A 27,507-nucleotide genomic window follows, 5' to 3' on the forward strand; every position below is an offset into this window, starting at 1 on the left:
GGACGATGCCGTAAGCAGTCCACCGAACAAACAGGAGGACCTTCTTCCGGTGCAGTGCTGGTTTCGGCTGTTTTGGAACCGGTTCATGGAATGCTATCCAATGATGACGGCGCGGCGCCGTGGAGCTTCGTACAGAACCACTTCTCATCACATATCAACAACATGTCCAGAAATGGCTCCTTCCTCAGACGAGACAGCAAAGAAACACAGATGTCTGCTTGTGTTGCCTTCTGGCCCAGAGTCAAATCATGTGGGACCCATTGACCCAACTTGATGGAGGTATTGCCGAATGGTTTCTCCACTCACACTGAATTGTAGTCCCAGTTCCTCACATGTCTGGCCATTGTTTACCTCAATTGCTGCTTGAAAATCTTCATTTTGTACATGTGTTGGTCTGCCGGCACGTGGTGCGTCTTCGAATGTTTCGTCACCGTCCTTAAACTTGTTAAACTACCGCTGCACTGTCAGCCTAGTCACGACACCCTCACCAAAGGCCTGGCATATCTTCCGCCCCGCTGCAGGGGCGTTTGACTTCAGTTTGAACTCGTACAGCATACACGTCCTCATGAGGTTCTGTGGAGGTCCCATGTTCACTCTGTCCTTACTCAAGTTCACGGTGTAACTAAACTGCCACAACCAAGTAAGGCCTTTCTAGCCTTAGAAGAAAGTAGATGTAAACAAAGCGAAATGTATTACACCGCGCCTCACAGGTGCTTCGGCAGCGAGAGACGTAAACAGCAATACCGTCTATTACCTTACTGTCGTCGCATAATTTCCGAAGTGTAAGGTTACGGTTGGTTGGTAAATAATTAACACACTGACACTCACTACTGCTATGTTGGAAATATGTATCTTCTTAACTCGTTATATAAACGAGATTGTGTCTGTTCCTGTTGTCATCTTTTGCGTTTTATAACACGAGACGAAGATGGATTATTGTCACTCATCGTCGCCATGAAACTCTGCATTCTACAATTTCAAAAGAGCGGGGTCGGCACACGACCGCGCAGTAAATACTATATGTCCAAGTACGGGTATGGTTGAAGTAAAGCTACATCTATTGTTAGATATTATATATGTATTGCGTTTCTTATCACAAAATTTAGGATAAATTCAGGTATCTTTATTCGAAATTATTATTTTAATAGGGATTATATTGCGGTAGGATACTAGTGCAGGCAGTGAGACCAACAACCAATCACTGGTCATCGACCGACTGGTAGTCAGGTGGGTTTGTTTACATCTACTTTTTTCTAAAGACTGAAAAGATAGTAGTAAGTTGGATATACCCACACCAACAACTGACCTTCGCCTTATATTCATTCGCATTCGACTCACGGTATGAGGGCCAATTGAACACAGACCTCCATAAAAAGCGACTCAAATTTCTTGGTTACCTTTATATTAATTTTATTATAAGAACAACTAATAATAACGCATATATTATAAGATTTTAGGTTTCTACTACAAACGTTGTATGAAATCAACTGAATCTTTTAAATGAAAACTTTCATATTACGATAATTGAAATTTCTGTAAAATTAATCTTTAAAAGAACATATTCAGGTTTAAAATTTTACCGGTTTTTCTTACTTTGATAATCATCCGCAAACGTAGAGTTACTCGTAATTACCTCATTTTTGTATTTCCAAAATAATAATATTTTTGTATATTAATTTTATCTTATCTGCACGAATCAAAGAGTGAAAACATTCAGAAATCTGACATTTTTACATTTTAATTTTTGACAGAGAAAGTAACTCTTGTTAATCATTGAATCAAGAGAAAATGCTTTAAGGATTAAGAAAGATCTCATCAAAAGTGTCACTAGTAACTAAGAAATACAAAATATTTAATAACGGCATCTGAAACTCCTACGCACTTGAACACGTGTCAATTTATTTATAGTAAGGATTTATATACCAAGTTTTGTTTGCTTAACAAAATGGGCTCGTGGTTTTTCACGTAAATTTTGAATCCATTCTCCCTTAGGATAGCATTTCAATTAAAGTGACGATAAACACCTAGTTCGAGCTAAGTACTAACTAGATACTAAAATTCATTTCAAATGGTTCAGCTGTTTTTCTGTGATGAAGACGCAATCAATGTCCATTTGAATGCGGAGAAACAAACAATGGAAAATGCCTCCCTTCTCCACTCCTGGAAACGTTTCAACTTCCTTTTTTCATTTCAGAAATCACCGGCGGCCTACTGATCTCAATACACACCAGTGGTGTCCATTTATAATGAACATAAAGGCCATAACTGTGTTAACTAGTAAGGTGGAGAGAGCTAGCTAAAACAAAAAGAAGTGAAAATTAAATATTGTTTATTTTTCGTCTTTTCCTTCTACCCTTTCCCACATCCAATAACTATAATGCGTACTCATGAATAGGGCTCGGAAGTTGAAGACCTAAAAATTACCTAAAAAGGACCTATAAAAAGACCTAAAGATACCTAAAAACGGACCTAAAAATGAAAAAAAAAAGGACATAAAAATAAGACCCAATTTAACAGAATTACATATTTAATGAATTTAATGGATATAATGCTCAAGAAATACAAGCTTCTGGTAGGTTAACGGTCTGTCCTTCTTCCACAAACTGAAGTACAAACTAAAATAAGAAAACTTCCCCATCCATTCCTTAGCGCCGCTTGCTGGAGAACATTGTTAGAACGAATCTCTGCCGCGATTCACGGTAACGAAGAATTAGAATCGCGGCAAAGATTCGTGAACTAAGCCATACGCCTCCTTATCTGACTTGTGATTGTTGCAGATCTGGTCTTATCCGTCCAGTCGTTGAAGAATGTCTCATCTTTTGAATTTTCTTTACTAAAGAAAAGATGTTTAAGAGGTGATGGTGATTCGAGTTAATGGCCGGTAAATTTATTGTCGAAAGATGAAGTGCAAAAAAGACGTTAAGACCTATGAAAAGCTTAAAAAAGACCAATAACAAACGCTGAAAAAGGCAAAAAAAAAAAAAAAAAAAAAGGACAAATAAAACCCAAAATTTTCTGGACTACAATGACCAAGATGAACATATATTATGTTAAGCCTTGTCTTAGGACACTCGTAAAAAAAGATTTTTCCCCAACTTCCGGGCCCTACTCATGAATCTTATAAATTCATCATATTAACGTAAACAACGCGTTCTCTCTTTCCCCCGCCCCCCCCCAAAAGAAAAAAGAAACTAACTTGTATAATCCAAAAATAAACTTTTCTGTAAATAATTTGTACATTTTGTTTCGAACACAGGTTGCCAGCATTTCTTCTTGCTTTTTCTGTTCTTTTCTCTCTTTTTTTGTTGTACAAAAGAAAGCGGATTGTTACGATGCCATTGTCATTATGAATGAACAAAAAGGATGTATTTTATTATACAAAACAGCTATAAAATGCCTGCAGAATATAGAAGCTCTTACTCACAGCTGTATTTATTCTTACTTGAAACTGTAGAAGGTTAGCAATACGCTTCGTACTGCTTGTTTTTAACGGGATTAATCCACTGGGATTACTCCTATTGGATCGACAGTATAAGAACAGACCATCGCGGGCTACTCACAACTTGTAGGTCCATTACCAGACTGCGGTCGACACGTTGGTCACCTCTGCTCTAAGAAAATGAAATGAAAGAGAACTTATCGGTCCATATTACGCGTTTCCAATCATCGGGCTGCAACTCTGTATGTTCTCGACATCATTTTGGTGGTGATTAGAGGTTTAGAAATTGCAACACGACCGCAAATGTTCAAGTTATGTACACTCATGTCCAAAATTATTGTCGCATGTCTATAAATATGTTTTTGTAGGAATATGATTTGATAACGAATTCGCCCAGTATTTCTTATAATGTTAGTGTGTGTATAATCGGCAAAGACATGTATGTGGCAAATTTCATGTCAAAAGAGCAGTAAATAAGAACAATAAAACTAAAATAAAACTCTCTTGTCCATTTAGCTACATTTTGTTTTAGTCATTCTAATTTTCGTATTTATAGTTCTTTTCCTATGAAACTTACCACAAATATGCATTTCCCGATTGTACACATAGTATCAGTATTAAAAGTACCCTGCAAAATCATTATCGAATTATATTCTTACAAGAAGACAGTTATAGATATGCGACAATCATTTTGGACATGAGTGTACCTCGCTTTGGTCTATGATTGTTGTAATATGCCGTTCTAGGTGCTGACTGTGTTCAACGGTTACTTTTGCTGTATTTGCTTTACGGTCCTTGGCGACAGTTCCCTTCAAGACTCGGCTATCTCTGTCACGGAAGCTTATCTTCTGTAAACTATTAATCTTCGTTATTGTTGTTTCTCCACGAGTTCTGGAAGCCGTCACCGCCTTGGATATTTTTTTCTTGTGAAACATCTAATAAAATGTCCTACTCGTACCAACTAACAAGACGGCATTCGCGTTTACCCGCTTCAACGCATACCTCAGTGATATTTCACCTGACGTATTATACAGACGGTCATACATATAACACACCAACAACAACGGTCAGACGCTCGCACATGTATCTTCAGTTTTCGATAAAGTACAATATTACTATTATTGAAAATAATAAGTAAATAATAATAATGAAAAAGGACGACTAAAAATTGACTGGTTAGTTAGATTTGAGTTTACATCCTTTACAGCAGCAAGGCTATGAGACGTGGACCTGCAGCTTAACGAGAGTTGAGTTGAACTGATTTTGAGTTTAACGTCCCGTTCAGCAGCGAGGCTATATGAGACGTGGACCTACTGATTAACGTGGAATCCGAACCACATGAGCTCCCGAAGGGAATCGAACTGGGTCCCCCACGCCAAAGGCGCGTACGCTAACCGCTTAGCCACGAAGGAGCTCTGCAGCTTAACGAGAGATCCGAACCTCATGAGCTCTTGCTGGGAATCGAACTCGGGTCTCCCACGGCAAATAAAAACTGAATATCTATACATACTAGCTCTACTTAATGAAAATTGCCATACTTGTTTGCTTGCATCGAAGTCAAAACTTTAACAACTGTCAAAGCATGTCAAAGTGTGAGTAAAAATCGATGCGACTTAATGGTGTTGCTCTTGTCAACTTCCCAGGTAAACACATTGCTTGCTTAACAGGAATGAAAACCCTATTCACATCGCGTGACTAAATAGCGCATATCGTGCAAGATCAATAAAACATATCAAGCTTTTCCATTCGTATACAAACATCAAACGCTAAATGTGTTGTCGTTAACAATAAACTACTGCCGCATCACACAGATGTACTGTTCTTTCATGAAACTAATATTATTTATTATAAAGTCAAGTTGTTTTTATAATTCATTTTGTTTTCATCTAAATCAAATGTCTTACATACAATAAGTTTCTACGTTACACTCAGATTTTGCAAGAATTTTCTATATGAGAATAATAAACTAACTCAATGGCCTATGGGGCGGGAGCTCATGTGGTTCGGATTCCACGTTAATCAGTAGGTCCACGTGTCATATAGCCTCGCTGCTGAAAGGGGCGCTAAACTAAAAAAATCAATCAAATCAATCAACGGCCTATGGAATCCGAAGGTTCACTGTCGAATTCACAAGAGCTCTTCAGTGATCCCTGTCAGCCTTCTAGATCCAAATTTCTATTCTATATTCATGTTTCTGCTAGATCCACCTTAATACTGTCCTCCCATTCCTAATGGGTTTCTTCTGATTTGGTTTCCAGTTAAAATTTTGAAAGCGTTCGTCATAGTCTTCAAGACCTAACAATCTTAGGTAAAAGATATAAATTCCTCATGCAATTCCTCGTTATGAAGTTTCCGCCATCTAATATTTCCGTACCTATTGGGTCCGAATATTCGCCTCAATTTTATTTCCAAATACCAGTACTTCAGTCTGTGTTCTTTCCTCGGGGCCGCGGTGGCTCAGTGGTTGAGAGTTCACCTCTGGTGCATGGGGTCCGTGGGTTCGACCCCAGCTGGCGCCAAATGAACTTTGTGGTGGACAAACACCGTGTGCGTGGGTTTCCTCGGGGTTTTCCCGTTTCTTCCCACTTTCTTCATTTCACCATTTCATTCATTTCTCATCATCATTATTTAGCCTAGCTAGCATAACCGTGGGACGTAAAACTCAAAGATTTCATTTCATTTTTTGGTCTTCCCTCTAAGTAAGCGACCGTTTCGAAACCATACAGGACAACAGGTATAATTATAATTTTACATATTTTAAGTTTCAAATTCTTCGAGAGGACCTGCGAAGACAAAAGAGTTTGGACTAAATAATATAACGAATTTCCTGCTTTCAGTAGACCCTTAATTTCTTTGTACACTCACGTCCAAAATTATTGTAGCATATCTATACTGTCTTCGTGTAAGAATATAATTTGATAATGATTCTGCAGAGTACTTTTAATACTGTGTTTATAATCAGGAAATTATATTTCCGGTAAATTTCACAGGGAAAGAATTATAAATACGAAAATTATGAGTAAAATAAAATGTTGCTAAATGGTCAAGAAAGTTTTATTTTCGTTTTATTGTTCTTATTTACTGCTCTTTTGACATGAAATTTGTCACATACATGTCTTTGCCGATTATACACATACTAACATTATAAAAAATACCGGACGAATTTGTTATCAAATTATATTCCTAGAACAACATATTTATAGACATGCAATAATAATTTTGGATATAAGTGTACAGCGGGCCACAGAAATTCTTGATGTACAATATGCGTGAGATAGGCAACCCAACTAACGCCTGCTCCAAGATTAATTACGCCTGGTAAAGTAGCTAGAATAGCAGCGCGAAGTTGCCCCCACCTCTTATAAGAACAAATCCGTAAAGAGTATTTTCGTGCAGAAGTAGAGTGAAACGCTGACTGACGAAATGGCAAAAGTGAGTATTTGGATACTTGAACTCACAGTACTTCTTGTTTGTATGATACACATTAAATTATACACGATCACTTGAAAAAAATATACGGATAACAGAGACGCCGAAGAGAAGATAACAGTCGGGTGACTTAGTTAATCTTATAATTAACTCAAATGAGGAATATGCAAACAAGTTTACTTAGATCATATAACTATACATATCCGCGTATCAAATAATATACGGATAGATTATGCGGTATATATCGTAGGTTATTTTCTTTTAACTAACCCAAAGCTTTGCACCGAGTTTCGCGCTAGTCCTACCTGCAAATCAATTAAAAGTATGGATGGATCGTTTGGGGGTAAGAATCCAAACCACAATGAAAATTTTGGGGGTCTAACAGGGCGTGAACTCCTAGGTTCCGGCGGTACTGAGATTATCTTTCATTTAGCAGCATCCAACTGGAGCTCAGTCTTGTAAATGAAACATTTTGGGAAAATTATTTGTTTTCTCTATTATTTCACACTTGTTTGCTACATCGGAACAAACGTATCACTATCTGAAATTCTCGTCTTTGCCCTACAAAACGCACTATAGAAAGTTTTAACAAGATAATTAAGGGAAGTACAGTTGAAGTTTACAGTAGACCTTGTTCTCTAAGTGCAAAGATAACTTTTTTTTTTAAAGGTAGAATGAGATATTTTTTATTGACATGCTTACTTTATTAGATATCGTCACAATACTTGTAGGATATATTAGAGCGATACCAAAGCTTATTTTAAGATAGTTTTTGTGTGTGTGTGTCTGATAGCAGTGTTGCCAGCTACAGAAAATTTTAATTCCAGATTTTAAGTGGAAATTTTGAAAAATTCCATTTTTGTCTCTGTTGGCTACATTCGAACAAACGTACCAGTGTCTAAAAGCCTCGTCCTTAGCCTACACAGCGCACCATAAAAAGTTTAACTCGAGTAATTAGAGAAAGTACAGTTGAGGTTTACAATAAACCATGTTCTGTAAATGGCAAGATGATGATGAATTTCTGAGGTAGAATGAGATATATATATATTTTTTTTAATTTCATGTTTACTTTGTTAGATATCGCCATGATACTTGTAGGATAAATTTTTGAGGTACCAAGATTTATTTTCAGATAGTTTTCGTCTGTCTGATGGCAGTGTTTCCAGCAAAAAAATTAATTCCGATTTTAGGTGAAAATTTTGGAAAATTTCCCTTTTCCCTCTATTATTTCCCTCTTGCTGGCTACATTGAAACAAACGCACCACTACCTGAAAGCTTCGTCTTTGGCCTACAGAACGCAGCATAAAAAGTTTCAATAGGATAATTAGAGAAGCTGTAGTCCCGGCATATCTGTTGATTTTTGCTTTTGAGGCGTAAAAAGGGTCAAAATTTCATGTGTATGATGAAAGAGAATTTTTTGTTTCTCTCTTTGAATGGAAGACAGCGACTTCAGGATTTCACTGTATCTTGTCAATACACCAAATATTTTTTTTTTAGGTGACTTGAACCCATATGGCAGCAGTGGTGTTAGATACAAAGAATTTTGAAATTCGGTTAGGGAATTTTCTGTAAATTTTCACCCCTACATTTTCCTCAATAATTTCCCACCCGTTGGCAAGACTGCAGTGTACTTACACCAAAATAGAGTCACATCCATTTTCTAAAAAACAAGGCCTTAACCATATCAATTGAATAAACGATTTTTGCGCAATAAGTCACTAACTGAAAATGTAGGAAAACGCCAAAAATGACCTGGGTCCGAAAGGAATAATCACACAATTTTGTTAGTATATAGGTACAAAGAAACAAACGATTTGTAAGTTACGAGGGCTTCGACTCATGTTCTGTTGAGTATTTCAATAATCTGCAACATAAATCAATAAATAATAGTTGCCAGAATAAAAAAAAAAAACATATTTGAACACAAAAAAACGTTTTTTTTTTTTACAACACTACTGTTAACACTACCTTAGGCAGATGTTGCATTGGAGTACTCTATCCCGTGCTCCAATCTCATATCACCTATTTCTTCCAACGAATGTGGTCTCACTGCCACTCCGATTGGGACCAGGCCAACGGAAACAAGCTCTATTTTGTTGAATTTACTTTGAACAATTGACAGAAATCGTCGCGTACTGACTGTGAGCTTACGTGATCCTGGCGCATTTGTGTACGAGACATTCTAATTGTATTTATTCCCACTGAGTATTCGATAGATCACTGTAGAATGTCCAGAATACTCAGACCTCAGAGAACATTTGAGACTGCCTAAACTTCTTAATGTTCATGGGATACTGTGGTGTTTGATAGCAGCCTTTTTATTTTGTACTTGAGATTGTAATAGAGTCTTTCTATTTCAGGTGTGCCCTCGGAAAATATGTGAAACACTCCTTGACCCAACCTCCACCGGCCTCTTACGAATGAAATCCTCCCTTTGCTTTGGTGAGAGAACTGAATGACTTCGGCTGTATTGCCAATTTGCCATTCAGTTGTTTAGTCTTGGCGAGTGAAGATCGTACGCTACTTAGAATGACTAACAAGACAGTGCACAACGTAAAATAATTCAATGCGGTAACCCTGTCCGCATCAAACTATTAAAGAATCTTTGCCACAGCAACTTGTCCCTCCTCTTTTGAGGGAGATATGGGAAAACACGTATCGACAGCAGCGCCAGCAAGGGCATACTTGAAACAGAAAGGCTCTAGTTAGTGTGTTCTGACATTTAAAAAAATCTGTTTCTAATAATGCTATTTAATGAGTTAATTTCTTGTTATATGTTTTATGTTTTGTTATTTACACTTTTCAACTTTTCGCTCTCTCTCTTCTAGTGTTTATACTTTTTATTCTCTTCATTTATAGAATTTTTATTTGAACTACGCTTTGTAACAAGTTTTATTAAGAAATTTTTAATGTGTAGCATGTGTCGGCCATTGCCCTTATGATGACGGGGACAAATACCCTTGCTGCTGACACCTATATTAAACTGTGACCACTGAATCAAACTTATTTTAAACTCGCAATTTGCTTGACTCCCGTTAGAAATGTGAAATTAACCATAGCAATGAATCATGAAAGATTTCCTATTAGGAACACAGTACATGCTCTAATACGCAATAAGCAGTATCTTAACAAGGAACCCCTTGAGTGTGAGGTCGCAAATCAATCTCTAGAAAGCCTCATTTGAAAGTGTAGTGTGAACAATGTTAACAGGAAAAATATTAGCGGCTAATGACTCATCATGTGCATGAGGACGGCGACAGAAAATACGTGTCCGGGAGGTGCAGAGGATCAACCTTCTATAGGATGTATGTATTACACTTTACAAAATGGACATCGTCAACATTCACGAAATGTTCAAAACAAACCATTACCTTACACTATAAACACCGGACGAAAACTGACGCGCCACAGTGATCACAAACGTTCGCAGTATCAAGATCGAAGGCGAACTCCTTGGGAGTTACAAACCGTTCAGGGCCTTCAGCTAGGTATCCACTCCCAAAGAATGCATATAGAATCATATTGGTGTAACGTGTGCCATCACATTCCATCAGTTCTCATCTCAGTTCTCCAATATGATTCTATATGCATTCTTTAAGAGTGGATACCTAGTTGAACGTCCAGAACGATTTGTAACTCCCAAGAAATTCGCCTTCGATTTTAATAGTGCGAACTTTTTGATCACTGTGGTGCGTTATTTTGGGGGGGGGGGGTGCGTTATTTTTAATTTGGTGTTCATGGTGCAAGTTAATAGTTTGTTTTGAACATTTCGTGAATGTCGATTATGTCCATTTTGTGAAGTGTAATACATACGTTCCATAGAAGGTTGATCTCTGCACCTCCCGGACACGTATTTTCTGTCGCCCTCCTGATGCACATGGTGAGTCATTAGCAGCTAATACTTTTCCTGTCAACATTGTTCACAATACACTTTCAAATGAGCCTTACTAGAGATTGCACTTGCGACCTCGCACTCACGGGGTTCCTTGTTAGTAGTAACCTAATAAGATATATAAATATCTTGGAAACAAATAACACATTTAAATTAAAAAGCAAAACTTACCTTGTGCTACTATTGTCGACCTTCTCTTTCAATGGCATCATCCGTTAAAGAATATGCAGGTTTGTACTTTACGTTACCCAGACTATCGATAAAACGCAACGCTGGATTTGGAGTTGTATTACGTCGGCTACCTAGAGAAGTATACCTGTAAAACAGAAAAAGTTACAATTTTACCATTTATATGTGAAACTTTATGTAAAAGAGTAAATGTTTACAAAATTAATACTGATCGTATTGTAAGAAAAGATCAATAAGATCACGTTTACTTAGGACACTAAGCATGCGAGGAGAGAAATCAATATTGCGTGGAGCACAGGTGTTTCAAGGCAAAGGCAAATGTATTGACGCAATAATTTGGACTCACCTTCTACAACTACTTGCAAACTGGAACAAGGTAATTCTTGTCCATTATACGCGTATGCCAAACATTTGTATGACAAAAGACACAAGCGTTATAGTTCAAGGTTCGATTCAAGGTATGAACATTTAATCATGGCACTAAGATAACAAAAACAACGGCACTAAAACCTTTGCTAAGATTGAGCTTAAAATGTACATGACTCCTCTTAATTTATATATATTCGTCGTCTGAGATTCAATACCGCGTAAGTAACATTTCACTAATTTTACAGGCGAGACAAAAAAATATTTGAAAACTAGTTTTTGTCTCATAAGACGCGGTATAACTTTGAGGGAATAACAGAGCCATTTGTCGCGATATAGGTGTATTACTTAACCAGATTGTGCGCCATCCTATACTGATTCTAATGGTGTCAAACACTCAAATTCACCAAAACTGGAGGCACACGGTGCTAAATCTCAGACGACGATACATGGAATCAACTACCATCTGAATGTAGATATACTTTTATGAGCTTTTTTTATCCTGCATTATCCAGATAAAGTGTAGGAGGAACGCAAATGACGAAACGCTATGAGACACACACGTCTGACACTCCAACACACAAGATGATTTACAGATAACGGAATGGGTCACCTCATAAGTAAGTAAATTTAGTCGAAAGAGCACAAGCACGTAGAGCAGAGCCTGGACCTGCTCGCGTTTTGTCCCGTCTTCCAAATGAAGTTTTGCATTTTGTAGTTCATATGGGAAAGATATTCACTGACGTTTCTACAATTGTTCCTTTTATTGATACATTACAGAAATAAACAATTAATTGCTTAAAAACAAAATACACTGAATATTTCACTTCACATTGTAAATTTCACTTATAGAAAATTATATTTTTCTTAAATCTAACCGAAGAAAAATCAGTAACTAAACTTACTATGAGCACGAAAGTTCTGCAGTCTTCTGAAATACATAGGCACAAGTTGTATTTAAGTATTAAGCATAAGCATGTTATAAGTTCCCCGGTTTTCTCCTTCATTGTTGTACATTTGTCACTTATCACTAGTCCATACTTGGAAGAAAACTTCTCACAATTGGCATGGCTTGTTGGAAGCCGTACATACGTAAATGCATTTACAACAAACTTCAAACAATCATAACTTCGGAACTTTCGTCCATTCAAAACATTCACTACACTGCACATTTCAGAGGAATCAATTGTCAAGAGTTCATAGGACGTTCTCTATAGCCGTGTCCGAATCACCCAAAATGCATGTTCATGCCACATTCTACCGTTCCGTCAGTGGAAAACTGGCGTTTTTAAATTAATGAGTGTATTTTTAAATTTTCGCGTTATTTCGCTTGTTAGAAATTTTGCGCAAAACTACCAATTTCGCGTTTTATCGCGCAACGGAAACGAATGAAAACACACAGAGAATATTATAAAACTGAAGGTCAAGAAATTGAAAATTACTTAGTTCTCACGCATTTCGTTTTATCGCGCATTGCGAAAAACTCGTGCCTCTAACGATAGTTAAGGTTTAACTTTAAAACTGGAACTAATTCATATCGTCCATGTCGTAGGGTGAATCATCAAAGCAATTAAATCCGAAGTTCTCGTAAATGTTATGCTCCTATTTGCTGTCTCTAGAGATGTATATTTCGGAGTTGATTTTATTGACGAGTAGATGACATATCACACACATTCTACAATATTGCCCATGAGACGAGGAATTCTTTTGTTCGTTTGTCTGGGTATAGAGATTAAGAAACCTGGGTGATAGGCACTTATTAAAAAAAAAAAAAAAAAAAAACTAATATTAATTATTCAACAGTTATTTCTATACTAGCAGCGTTCACCCCGCTTCGCTGCGGTCACCCCGGAACGCAATAAACTTTGTTACTTAGATAATTTTTACTTTTTCGCTTTCAAGTGATATGATAAAAACCATAGAAGATTGCAGTAAATCTTAACATTATATCGCCTGTCATTTATGTTAACCCGCCCCGCTTCGCTGCGGTCATCCCGGTGCTGGCATATTGTAAAAGTGTCTGTAAAAATAAGCAAATCAATTAAAAAATTTTAAACAGAAGATTCAAGCTATTTTCCGCTGTATATCGCCTGCCATTTATGTTAACCCGCCGAGTGACACGGTCATGCGGGTTGCATATAAATACGTTTATTTTTACCTATGATGAACTAATAACAAAGGATTTGTACGTTATGGACACTTGAATGGTCAATTATCTCAAGACACTGGTAATTAAAAATTAAAGTGATATGATAAAAACCATCTAGGGTCCAAATCCTAATAACCCCCCCAAAATGAAAGAAATTGGTTCAGCCGTATTAGCGTGATGAGCGGACAAAGGATTTTGTACGTTCTCTTTTATATATATAGATAGTAGTTGACGATACGAGCAAAAATTCTCGAGGATCGAGGTAACCATGAGACTTCTACAAAACTTACGAGCAAACCTTATGTCTCAACTTGTGGGCATTACTAATCACCAAATGTGCAGGCATGTAAAACGATTCTGAGTGATGAGATCTTTCAATTTAACGTCCCACGATTATACCCCTTAGGCAAAGGGAGACGGAGGATTAAGGCAAATAAATGATGATGGGAAGAATTGATGGAATGATCATGTGGAAGGAAACGGGAATACCCCGAGAAAACCCACGGACAAGATGTTGTCCACCACAAACTTACTTGGCCGGGGATCGTTTGTGTTTCTTGTAACTTGTATCATTACTGTTCTTCAATACGCTTTGCTGCTAATATGTGCAAAGCGAATGAATTCATTTTATTGAAAAATAATTCAATTAAGTAAGTACACGTAGATGTTACTTGAGTATAATTCTAGGCTAAAGTTTACAGTAAAAAAAAAAAAAAAAAAAAAAAAAAAAAAAAACTATAATATAATTTAGAGTCAACTGCGCTAACATATGGACATCGCCTTTCCACCTTTATTGGGATATTTGTGTAGCTTGCCTTAAATGGATTACTAGGTTGGAAGAAAAGTTCTTACACAATTCGATTACTTTTTTTTGGGAATAACCTATTTCAATGGGCTACATTTTATCATATCTTTCAATCTTCAATAAAAGAGTAAAAAATCTTCCTTGTGCTCATCCAACCAGAAAGTCTTTGGAAGTAATCAGATAAGAAATTTTGCAAGAGTCCACTGAGCCGTGAACCCAGCATCTCTCGTTATCTTTCGATCAGGTTTTTCTCCCAAGGTCACTACGAAGTCCTTGTGATTCCTTGTCACACATTAAAAATAACAGGAAATCAGTAAGTATTTCATTTTTAAAATACTGATTCCATTTCACAGGTTGCGAGGTATATGAAGGCACAATTATATATAAATCTCCAAAATTCACTGCTATTCCAGTTCAAGTTGCCTAGCAGACGTAGAATCATGTCCAAAATTATTGTCGCATATCTATAACTGTCTTCTTGTAAGAATATAATTTTTGATAATGATTTTAGAGAGTACTTTTAATGCTGATGCTATGTGTATAATCGGGAAATGTATATTTGTGGTAAATTTCATAGCAAAAGAGTTACAAATACCAAAATTAGAATGAGTAAAACAAAATGTTGCTAAATGGACAATAAAAAGTTTTATTTTCGTTTTATTGTTTTTATTTACTGCTCTTTTGACATGAAATTTGCCACATACATGTCTTTGCCGATTATACACATACTAACATTATAAGAAATACCGGGCGCATTCGTTATCAAATTATATTCCTACAACATATTTATAGACTTGCGACAATAATTTTGGACATGAGTGTACATATGACATAAACATTCCTTGTTTGGTATTTTATTCCTAATCGTTGGGAATAGTTTATACAAGTATACAAATGTTAATGTCATATGTACGTTCAAGTTAGGCCTTTACGTTCTGTTTCTTAGTCCAATTGAAAGTAACGTCTCGTTTCAGCACCGACGATATAAGTGAGACGGGACCTAAGTCTGATCCGAACCACTATTCAGGTTTAAATTTCTCTGGTTAACAATTTTAGACTTACAAACTATACTATGCATATATATATCGGAAGTCTTATAGAAAGATTATGTCCGTCCGTCTGTTCTTTCATCGTTGATTTGTATTGAAACAAAAACGATAATATATAGTACTGATCACCAAAATATCGATCGCGAGCTACTAGTAGCTTGCGAGGACATTTTCTGTAGATCGCGTTAACACTCCGGTTGGCTAACCTTGATTTCTTCACTGAACTTACGCAACAAATGTAAAAGTTTTTTTTTTTTTTTAATTCGTAGTTCTCTTCGTTGGCTGCAATGAAATTGCGCACACTGTTCCGGTTTTATCAGTTCATCTGATGAGCCGTTGATAAGCCGTCATAATGTACAGGAATGCGCACAAAAATAAAGCAATGTTGTCAGATGGAAAATATTTTCTCTTCTGTTGTATGTATATGTGTGTTTGAACATTTACCATCTGGGGTCTGTTTTTGTAAAGGCTCTCCTTACTTATATCAAAGGTGATGAACTTTTAAAGACAGAAGTGTTTGTATTTGGGAGGGGGGTTGTGTTGTGACTGCCTTGTTTTGACCCTGGAGAATGGAGGATTCCCGAGTAAGTGTTAATGAAAAAAGAGTTGCTTGTGTAATTATAGATAGATTTAAGTATCGTCGATTTCAGGAGAATAAGAAAGGATCACAGTGGCTGGAAGTTAAGTATGTATTTATTTGCCGAGGAAAATATCATTGACTAACTCTAAAAAAAAATATTTTATTATATTTTTTTGTATTATAGCATATACAGATTTGATATCAGTTGCACCGGACAAAGAAGGTCTTCACTTCACCAACCACGTACTCGAAAATTACATTGAAGAAACTACATGATATTGTTTTTAACTATTGAGATGAATTGCGGAAGGAGATACCAACACACAAAGAAAGGAAGTTTTGAAAAGAGATAATTTAATATTGAAGCAGTATGAGATGTTTAAAGGTGATACATAAAGTGAGACAAGGAGGAATAAATTTCTAGAAATTGTAGGCTTAAAATTGCAACAAAGAAAATTTTAACATGTGCATTGTAAATATAAAAACTTTTGGAGGTTCTTGCTTGTTGTATTTACTAATCACATTATGTTTAGTTAATCCTCAATATAATTTGTATCTTATTTCTAATTTCTGTTTCTATCCTAGTCTAAACGAAAACCTTGTTTGCGCATAGATTTTAAAGCTACCATTGTGACAATGTTGACAAAAATCAGTTTACATTTTTACACATACTGTTAAACACAATCCGTTTACACATACATACAGTGTGATGCACTTGTTCCCCGTTACGAGAAGTTTGATTTTGTATTATTATCTTTGTATCCACCAATTTTTCCAGATTCATTATTTGCAGTATTTATTTACTACATATACAGTATTAGACAATTTGAACCGGAATAGCAATTTGAGCTTCAGTTGCTCGCTACCTGTAAAATGGAATCAGTATTTTAAAAATGAACTAGTTAGTAATTTCCTGTTACTTTTAATGTGTGACAAAGAATCACTTCCTTGGAGAATGTCTGAGGTGATGTTTTGAGGAAGAAGCTGATCGAAAGATAACGAGAGGTGCTGGATCCACGGATAGGTGCTGATTGCCACGCGTGCTGACTGCCACAGCCAATTATTGGTGTTGACTTCCACGACTGTCGCTGATTGCAAATATGAAGGTGCTGACTGCCACGAGCCTGGGAGAAACTGTATTTGGAAAGAGAGGAATTAATCCCTCATAGTAAATTTATGATTATTAATTAATTTAGTAGGGATTAATTTAGTAATCATCACAGCAAATCTATGTGGCATCCTATAAGTTACAAAGTTGCTCACTAAGTGGAACGACATACACTTGGATGTTTATAAAGGGATTGTCTTTTCTGTTATACATCCTCCATTCCAAAAGAAACCGAACGTTTTAAAAAAACAAAAAAGCAATGTACATTTTGGAACAAATCATTTTTATTAATCAATGTATTCCCCTTCTGCATCGATACACATATTTGCACGCTCCAACAAGTTGTCAAACGACTTCTCCATGTCCTTTATTGGAATGGTCTTTAGGATGGCGGTCGTCGCCTTCTCAATGGCATCAATCGATGCGTGCCACTTTCCTTTCATCGCCAAATGCAGTTTCGGGAACAGATAGAAATCGCACGGAGCGAGATCTGGTGAATAGGGCGGATGATGAATAATGTGATTTTTGACCAAAAATTCAGTTACAAGTCGCGAACGATGTGATGGTGCATTATCGTCCAAAAGAGTCCAACTGCCGATTTCGCGATATTCGGGCCGAATACGACGAATTCTTGCCAGCAAACACTTCATGACGCCCAAGTAAAACTCTCCAGTGACTGTCTGGCCGGGCTCAACAAATTCTTAGTGGATAATTCCTTTTGAATCGTAAAAACAAATCAGCATCACCTTAACTTTTGACTTCACCAAGCGACTTTTTTTGGGTGTTCCTTCATCCGGCGCTCTCCATTCAGCACTTTGCCGCTTTGTTTCGGGCTCATATTCAAAACACCACGTCTCGTCGCCAGTTACAATCGATTTCAAGAAGTTTCGATCCTGCCGAACACTTTTAACGATGTCTTTGCAATGCGCAATTCGATCAACTTTTTGGTCTTCGGTGAGTTTGTGTGGTACAAACTGCGAATTAACCTTCTTAAGGCCCAAAACTTCGGTCAAAATGCGGTATGCGGTTGTTTGAGGAATGCCTAATTCCATTTCAATAACTTTCACCGACGATTTTTTGTTATGTTTGATGAATTCACGCACTTTTTCGATGTTTTCTTCCGATAATCCGGTTCTGGGACGGCATGATCTTTCGTCATCATCCAGCGTCTCTCTACCCGATTTGAATCGCCTGAACCACTCGTAAACTTGCGTACGGGATACACACTCATCACCATATGCATTTTGTAGCATTTGGTGCGTTTCACTAAAAGTTTTACCCAGTTTAACACAAAACTCAATTGCAGCTCGTTGTTTGAAACTCATTTTCCGACCGATGTAAACTGACAGTTGAAACGCAATAACTTTGTTGCCGTGCATCCAAATGTCATGACATTTATACCAGTTGTCAATGAGGGACTACGCCATCTACCGGTAAAATATTACAACAGATGGCACTAGTGGTACTATTTGTTTTCAAAAGTTCGGTTCTTTTGGAATGGAGGGTGTATGTACAATTTGCACATTTCATTGTTTATATTAATTGTGTTATTGTATTATTTAATGGATATGATGGTCTGAAGCCAGCTGACAAGAGAAGTTTGGGAGAAGCACTCGCCTGCAGAGAAATAAGCATGTCATTTGAAGGACCAATTCATGCTGATTACAACAGGTAATAAAACTCCTGTACGTTGAGAACTGTTCGAGATATTCAGCTTGGAAGTATATATGAGAAAATGAGTGGATGCACGTTTCAATGCGTTAAGTATTCTCGCCCATGGCGAAGCCTGATGGTTTGAACTTGCTATTGCTTGATCACTGGGGTCCATTCACAGACAAATTGTCCATTACAAGTTGCATGGCAGATGGCAAAGACCTAATGGTTGAGAAGATACCAAAGAATTGCATACGATTTGTGCAACCATTTGATGTGTTTTGATTCCGATCAATCAAAGATTATGGCAGGAGATTTGTACATAGTATGAATCTTCTTCATCTGGACGTTATAATGTACCAACGAAACAATCAAATGAAGTTCGTGTCCATGAATCACTTCCGATCACCGCGATACATTGGATTGTTCCAGTTTGCGTTCTACAAGACAGGTTACGAACAAATTATAGGCCTATAACTTTTGAATCACTTGTCGAATGTGCTTTTTGCTTTGGTTCTGCGAACTGTTCTCTTAATGGATACAACACAATTGCACATATAAAATGTTCATGGTGCAAGGGAGTCTTTTGACTGCGTCATTTCTTCATAAAACAGAAGAACAACAGTGACCAATTTTCATCTCTAACCTATGATTATTGTGAACAATGTAATGACTAATTGTATCTAACAAACCCGTTAGTTATTGGGAAACACTTTTTTTCTGTTATTTCCGATAGCTTTCAATTCGTATGTCAATATTCGTTACTAATTATGTTGTACTTAACGCGTATAAATGCGTATATCCTCATTTTCTCATATAAACTTCCAAGTTGAATATCTCGAACCGTTCTGAACCGTACAAGAATTTTATTAGCTTGTTATAATCAGCATGAATTGGGACTTCAAATGGCATGCTTAGTTTCTCTGCAGGCGAGTGCTTTCTTCTGAACTTCCCTTGTGAGGTACAGCCAGCAGTGCTTTTTTGATGGAACTTTCAAGAGCTGATCGAAACAATTTGCACAGCTGTACACAGTTCATGCTGACATAGTAAGTTCAAGTGAGAATACATAAATCGTACCAATTTTGTACGCACCGCTCCCTGACAAAACTGAAAGTACACTCATGTCCAGAATTATTGTCGCATATCTATAACAGTCTTGTAAGAATATAATTTGATAATGATTTTGCTGAGTACTTTTAATACTGATACTATGTGTATAATCGGGAAATGTATATTTGTGGTAAATTTCATAGGAAAAGAATTATAAATACGAAAATCATAATGAGTAAAATAAAATGTAACTAAATGGACAAGAAAATTTTATTTTCCTTTCATTGTTCTTATTTACTGCTCTTTTGACATGAAATTTGCCACATACTTGTCTTTGCCGATTATACACATACTAACATTATAAGAAATACCGGGCGAATTCGTTATCAAATTATATTACTAGAACAACATATTTATAATCATGTGACAATAATTTTGGACATGAGTGTACTTACAGAGACCTGTTTACCTTTGTTAGGTGTTGGTCTGAACAACACGATCCTAAGGATCATCTAGTTTCTTTCATGCTTCTTGGCGTCCGATAATGTTACGTCTAGCAACTTTCTCTCAGGCTCGTGGCAGTCAGCACCTTGATATTGGCAATCAGCGCCAGTCGTGGCAATCAGCACCAATAATTGGCTGTGGCAGTTAGCACGCCACCGGATCCACAAATGAGTGGTACCTGCAAAATTCCTTATCTGATTACTTTTAAAGACATTTCTCGGTTGGATGAGCACAGGGAAGACTTTTTGCTCTCTTATTCAAGATTGAAAGATATGATAAAATGTAGCCCATTGAAATAGGTTATATCCAAAAGTTGTATCCATTGAATCTAACACAAACACCGCCATCACTTTACACTGTAGCTCCAGTGACTAATAGGAGAGAGTATAAAATTACTAAATCAGGAGCATAAATTACTAGTCAATGTAATAATCAATAGAGAAAAATATCCTGTAATAACTGACACAAGAAGCTCCAGCGCCGTAACTTGTGGGGGGGGGGCAGGAGGGGCAACTGTCTCCAGAGAAGCTCCCAGCCGTTCGAGGGGGGGCCCACTTTACGCAAAATTTACTTACTCCATATACGATACGAACATGAAATTATAAATGAAGTATCAAACAGATTCACTACATTACATAAACAAAACAACACACAAAGGTAAATAAAACAAAAATAAGTTGTGGCCCCATTTCAGTAAAAAAAAAAAAAAAAATGTCTACTATTAGGGACCCTACAGGTAATATTTATTTGTATGGCTTTCAGGTTTGTGAATATTGTCCCCTTAATTGTCATGTATAGAAGGGGCCCAATGGTGTAACTAACCGCCCCGCAGATCTTGCCGTGCGGGAGGGTCCACAGGCTAAGGGCCCAAGAATTAGAAAAACACCTTTTTATAGGGGGCCAAATACGCGTATTAATGCTTTCCCTCCAGAAAAATTGAGTTACGGCACTGGGAAGCTCTTTGTCTTTGCCCGAAATCAATGATTCGTTCAAGCAATTAATTCCATTTAATACCAATCTCAGAAGAATTGGGAATTCCATTGTAAAATTGCGATACATTCCTTTAATTAAATTCGAAATTGGTTCAGCAACTTTTTCGCATTAGTTTCGGATTTTTGAGCATGCAGAATTCTTACCTCTGTTCGGCGAAGATATTTTAAATCGTCAAAAAGTTAAAATTGATTTACAACGCAATACACTGTCTGTATACAGAAAGCCACGGCCACCGACATTTCCAACTGAAGTGGATGCAGAGGAAGAACTATCGGCAAATGTAATTAATTCAATAAGACAGCATATATCAGCTGACGTATTTACCACTCGTAAAGTTACCATCCCAGCTAGGACGCATTTCTTTCTTCCTATTAACATCAAGAAATGGAACACGGATAAAGAATATTTCATTGTTTCTCCACTTGAAAATTTATTGGATAGATACGGACTGCAGGCTTTACCAACCAAATTACCAAAAAACAATTTCACATTACTAAAATCTAACCCATCTAATAGACAAATAATATTAGCAAAAAATACACCAATTGCGTACGTTTAGGAAGATCTGCAAGAGGTTAACATACAGGGCGATCAACAATTAGGCGACCAAAATGATGAAACATTTTATAGATCAGAACAAGAAATACAGGAAAGATTTGATTTAAAAAAAAGCTCCACTTTTTGATATAAAACTTTTTAACATAAACCCAGATCTGACAGAACAAAAACGCTGTACACAATTTACTTTATAAATACAGAAACGTTTTTTCTTATTCATCTACAGATATAGGATATTTTCGTGGCTACATTCATAAAATACGTATAGATAAAGGGGCTTCTTTTCATCAGAGAACACCCCCTATACCTTCGGCAGCGAGAGCACAAATTGACCTCCAAATTAAGCAGTTATTAGAAGCCAACATCATTAAAGAAACCAGCGACAGTTCATTCTCGTCGCCATTCTCATAGTGCGAAAACCCAATACCTCAATTTCGCTTGGTTCTGAACCTACAAGCCTGTAATAAGTTCACAAAATAGTTTAGGATACCGTTCCAATCAACAAAAGACGTTTTACATAAGCTCAGGAGTAAATCTTGGATATTTATTATCGATATAAAGCAAAGTTATATTTAACTATTATTGCACCCTAAAAGCCAACATGCTGTAAACGTCCGCAAGAGCAGGGCAAAGTAGAGCACGTGCCATAATTACAGGGCGTTAGCTCCCATAGCTCGCGCTTCAACAAACTTTGCTATGGTGCCTTGCTTGATTGTCTTTAACTGTAGTGTACGATTTCCTTTGAATGCAGCCATATTTTGCCATTTTTTGTTACATACTGTAACACGCATTTAATATTGTTTTTTGATTTCAGTTTCGAGCATCATTGCATTTTTTTTTTTAAATATATGAGTTGAATCCGAGCACATGATAATCCTCGAATATGTTCTCTAGTGTGGCACCAGTAAACTGTGTGATCACACTGTCGACATTACATCTTTTCGGCGACAGTTCGTATTCACTTTGGCTACTTTCATTGTCTCTTGCAGGACTTACTATGTCATTACACGTTCTAACTTCTTCCTCTTCATTCTCTTCACAATCTTCACCACTGCGCTCTAACGTTCGGAGATTTTAGGTTGCTAACTGATTTCCATATTTTTGCATCATTATTTCCTCTAGAAAACATGCAGATGTCTCATTTTCCAGACCAATTCCTTCCTAATGACGTACCTTGTATCGCAGTTTTACTCCAATCAATCGCACTACATTCATTGGATTGATCACCACTCTCCGTGCCATTTAACTTCTCACTACATATTCAACCTTGCCTCATGCGAAGAACTAGCGTTTGCAGGTTCACGTCTCATATAACATCGCTGCTGAACGGGATGTTAAACTCAAAATCAACTTAACACAACTGTTGGAAGTAGTGTAGCGGTAGACATGAGGTGGGCTCTCTTTGTCATTATGTAGCGCCATCTTTGGTGCAAATTTGCACCATCTTGCAGACAAACTGAATCACTTATCGCTTTAGGAGGACAAACATTATTCATACTCTTATTTCTATGCGTAGTTTTTCGGTCGAGCTCACCTACTTTCCTGGACGGGCAAATAGACAAAAATATGAAAGCATGTGTAATGTTAACACCCCTGAAGCAAACAGTAATGACGTTTTTTCTGCAAGCTGGTGTAAACGTTCACAAGAGCATGTGCCATCCCGACAGGCGTCTATAAATTCTGACCCCGGGCCATTTTTGCGGAAACATTTAAGTGGATGGAAACATCAGCGTACACGAATCCAATAATTTTGGGGGGGGCACATGTTGAATAGAAACGTACTGCCCCAGGATCCCCCGTAGGAATCCCAGGCAGGGTCCACCTCACAATTTTCAAATGGTAAAATGGTATTGTGAAAAGAAACAATCTGCAATAAATCCCAAGTCTGTATGTGCACTCTATGCAAAATGGTGGTCATAGACTCTTTCATGACAACAGTGTTGACATTTTGACTGTCTATCATTTTGTACAGAGTGAGCGTAGAGGCTCGGGATTTGCTTCATCTTGTTTCTTTTCACAATACCTTTCCAATGATATACTATATGACCCTCCTTACCATTTGAAAATTTTGGTTGGACCCTGAGACCCTTCGGGTGACCCTGGGACACAACTTTTTTCATTCAAAATGTGTGCCTCTAAAAATAAATGATACGTGTTCGACTAATTTTCTACTTACCCAACCCTTTACTGCAGAAAATGACCCGGAGTCAGACAGTATAGACGCCCTGTAATTATGGCACATGCTCTACTTTGCTCTGCTCTTGCGGACGTTTACAGCATCTTGCAGAAAAACGGATATCACTGTTTACTTTCGGGGTTCTAACATTACACATGCTTTTTCTTTGTGTGTATTCACGCGTTCGCGCGCAAGTACTTTCCTTGTCAGTCCGCCAGAATCGGAAAATTCACTCGTTATAAGATTTTTTTAAAAAAAATCAGATTACAAGTTTGAAATACACCATATTAAAAGTTTGCAGCATCCTGCAGATATTTTCAGCAATTTAGAACAGAATCAGGACATACAACGCGACGAAGAGCACGGAAGTGACAATTTTCTGACACTGATGACGCTAAAGTTTTTCCATGTCGCTCATTGGAGCAGATCCTTCAAGTCGACAAACCCATGGCACTACCTAATCTGGCTAGAGAACAAAAACGGACACTCCATTTTCAGATATCACCACTGTTCTACAAAATAAGGAACCTACTCCGTTGTGGAAAATATTTCTGAATTAAAAATGGACTATTATATAGGACACAAAAACATCCTCAATTGGGACTGTTATATTTGCTTTGCATACCAAAAACAAATAGTTTGATGCAATCTACAATAATCCAATGGCTCTCATTTTGGTTATACTAAAACTTACCAATCGGCATTGCGGAAATATTATTTTTCAAATATGAAAGCACATATAACACAGAAGATAAAGGAGTGCCCTCTCTGCCAGAAACTTAAAAAGCTACCAACTAGGTCATCTGGTCAATTACTACATCATCCTACTTCAGCTATTGCTACTGCGAGGCAGTATGACTCGATAGGAAAGATACCTGTCCGGCAGGGAAAGTTTAAACACATACTTGTTGCAGTTGAAATGTCAACGCGTTTCTGTGTTACAAAAGGTTGTCGATAAAATTACAACTAAAGAAATCGAACAATTTCTCATACACGAAATCATCGAATATGGAGCTTTTTCCTACCTATATTTAGACAAACACCCTAACATAACGTCAAGAGACTTCAAAATTTGGCAAAGCTCTACAACTTTCAATTTAAATTTTGTCCTACATACGATCACAAAACTTCGGGTGTAGTGGAAACATTCTATAGAATTATACAGAATTTTTTTTTTTTTTTTTTTGTACAGGTAAATCAAAATTAGTACCCAAAATTGGTTCCATATACAATTTTTGCGATCAATAGCTTTATCTATGCTGAAACCAAGTATTCAATTTTTTCTTATTATATGGGTACGAACTAAAAACGACTTCTGATATTGCAACTGTATCGACCGAAAACACTTGAATGGAATTAGGGTAATTGTGAAAGATAACTTAGCTGCAAGACATGAGAAACAAAAGAAATATTATGATGACAAACAGTTTTGAGAAAGGACAAAAAGTACTCGTGTTCGATCCAAACCGTCAGCTTGGAGATCCAGACTCATTGTCTTCTAAATATGTCGGTCCAGTTTCTATACTTGAAAGGATCAATCCTAACCTCTATAGAGTTAAATTTCAGGATTCGTCAACGAATGCAGGAAATTTCTGAGGACATAATTAAACCTTATTATGAGAGCTTAGATGAAACTTAGCATAGACATAGTTAGCTTCTTTTCACCGTACGAGCGAAGACATTTAAAAAAAACCTCATAACACAACTTACAAAGCGTAAATGGACTTTAAAACATTCTCTACAACAGGCTTCATTTTTCATTATATTTACCTCGAAAGAAACGAAGGCAGAACGCAAGACGGAAGATACAAGATAGGAACTGACATATACAGCTCATCTTTTAAATATTTCTCTTCTTTCAAATAGCAGCACGAAAAGAGAACAGGATAAGAAAACAAACGCATCTAAATTATTTAACTCAATTGGCTACGAACACTTAACATAAAACATTTGAATCTTTATCATTTTTTTACTTTGAAAGAAAAGACTACTTATCATTCGAAAGAAGTAACACGAAGACATGTTCAGACGGATAAAACACTTTTCATTGCGATACAATCACTTCCTATTGTCTATTATTTACAAAAAGCTGATTCATTATTCTTCACTGAATGAAAGAATGCTGCCACATTTCCGCATTTAAGAAAGTGAGTACTCTATAGAAAGACGAGTAACCTATAATTCTTCATTTACTCGATTATTTTTCTCCTTTTTTACTATGGACTATATATTGTCACCGACATTATGCAACATTAACATATAGGATGTCCTGGAATTCAAGTTCATTATCATTTTATTATTGGCATTTAAAAATTGTATTAAATGTGTGTTTCGTGCAAATATTTTAGAAACATTACACCTTATACAGGGGTGACCAAGAAATCACGCCGTTCGCATCACGAGCTTTCCAATATAAATCATCTTTATATTCCAGTGATAACCGCAACTTTTTTAGTATTTGCCATTCTCTTTACCTAACACATGCTATATCGCAGTCTTCGCTCGAAACCAAAAATATCCAAACGACCCCGTCTAGATATATCTCTGCCAATGGATACATTTAATATTATTTCTACTCTTAATGTACAAACTGTTTCACAGTCTCCAACACTCCTCACCATTAGTGAGCTAATACACATATATTAATAAACAAGCGTCAAAGCTCGAGGGAAATGACGTGACACTCAATTTAACGTGCACCGATCCTGCCTTGTTAAGGGAATAACTGTTTAATGCTTCCTTCCACTGCCTTACCAGGCTTCGAAAAGCGAAAATTTTTAGAAGTGTGTATAGTGCTATTAATGCTTTCAGTATTTTTTTTTTTGTGTGTGTGTGTGTGTGTGTGGTCTCTTAGTGTCGCTATCCCCTCACGGAAAAATAACCCTTCGGCTTATTTTTTAAACAAGCCAGGGTGGTTTAATATCTCACGTGGTACTGTATACAAGCAATAATTTACACTTGTGTTTACGAAAATCACCACATGGTTTTACGTCGGACATCACCACGTGGATTCATTACAACCAGCAGACGACAGACTTCTGGATCCTTCTACGAAGCAGACGATGACATCGGAGCAGCAGCATCACCGCCGTCTGGAGGCCTACAAATTCGGCAGCAACCAGGGGACCAGTACGAGTTTTCTGGTGTCCCTCCTACTGTTTGCCACGGAACATTAGGAGTAACATAACCCCAAGCCTCTAGTCTGCCACGGGACTCTTGGCTATTCCTCTTATCCTGGCTTAGCCTGCTAGGGGACCCTGTGACTACTAACCTCCTCAGTACTCACTCTGCTTAGCCTGCCACGGCGCTCTGTGGAGATCCTTTCAACGACCTCACAGTCAAGGACTACACTACCTATTTCTAGCCTAACAAACTTTGAGGAGAATAACTTTGTAGTATTTCTGTAAATACTGTTATTTAGTGAATTTTATAATAACAGCCGGTAGTGGGAGTCGATTCCAGACACTCATTTTATTATCTTGCTCTACCTGCAACCTATATGGGACAGTTCTACACTATTCTCACAAATGGGGGTCCTTAAACAGGTTTTTATTATTATTTTCGGCT

The 27,507-nt window shown here is 37.1% G+C and overlaps 1 protein-coding gene across 5 annotated transcripts in view; it reads right to left on the reverse strand.

The window, feature by feature from the left end:
* The window catches only part of LOC145675934 (bifunctional FAD diphosphatase/FAD synthase-like), a 199,128-nt gene that overhangs the window by 39,422 nt on the left and 132,199 nt on the right, over positions 1-27,507 (reverse strand). For all 5 annotated transcript variants that reach the window (XM_081746743.1, XM_081746744.1, XM_081746746.1 and 2 more), the window contains one exon: positions 10,932-11,076. In XM_081746743.1, the coding sequence (XP_081602869.1) occupies positions 10,932-10,972 (41 nt within the window). In that variant the 5' untranslated portion in view covers positions 10,973-11,076. The remainder of the gene's footprint in view (positions 1-10,931; positions 11,077-27,507) is intronic.

This window comes from Thermobia domestica, chromosome 18, assembly GCF_964235325.1.
Source record: "Thermobia domestica chromosome 18, izTheDome1.hap1.1, whole genome shotgun sequence".
Classification (NCBI taxonomy): domain Eukaryota; kingdom Metazoa; phylum Arthropoda; class Insecta; order Zygentoma; family Lepismatidae; genus Thermobia; species Thermobia domestica.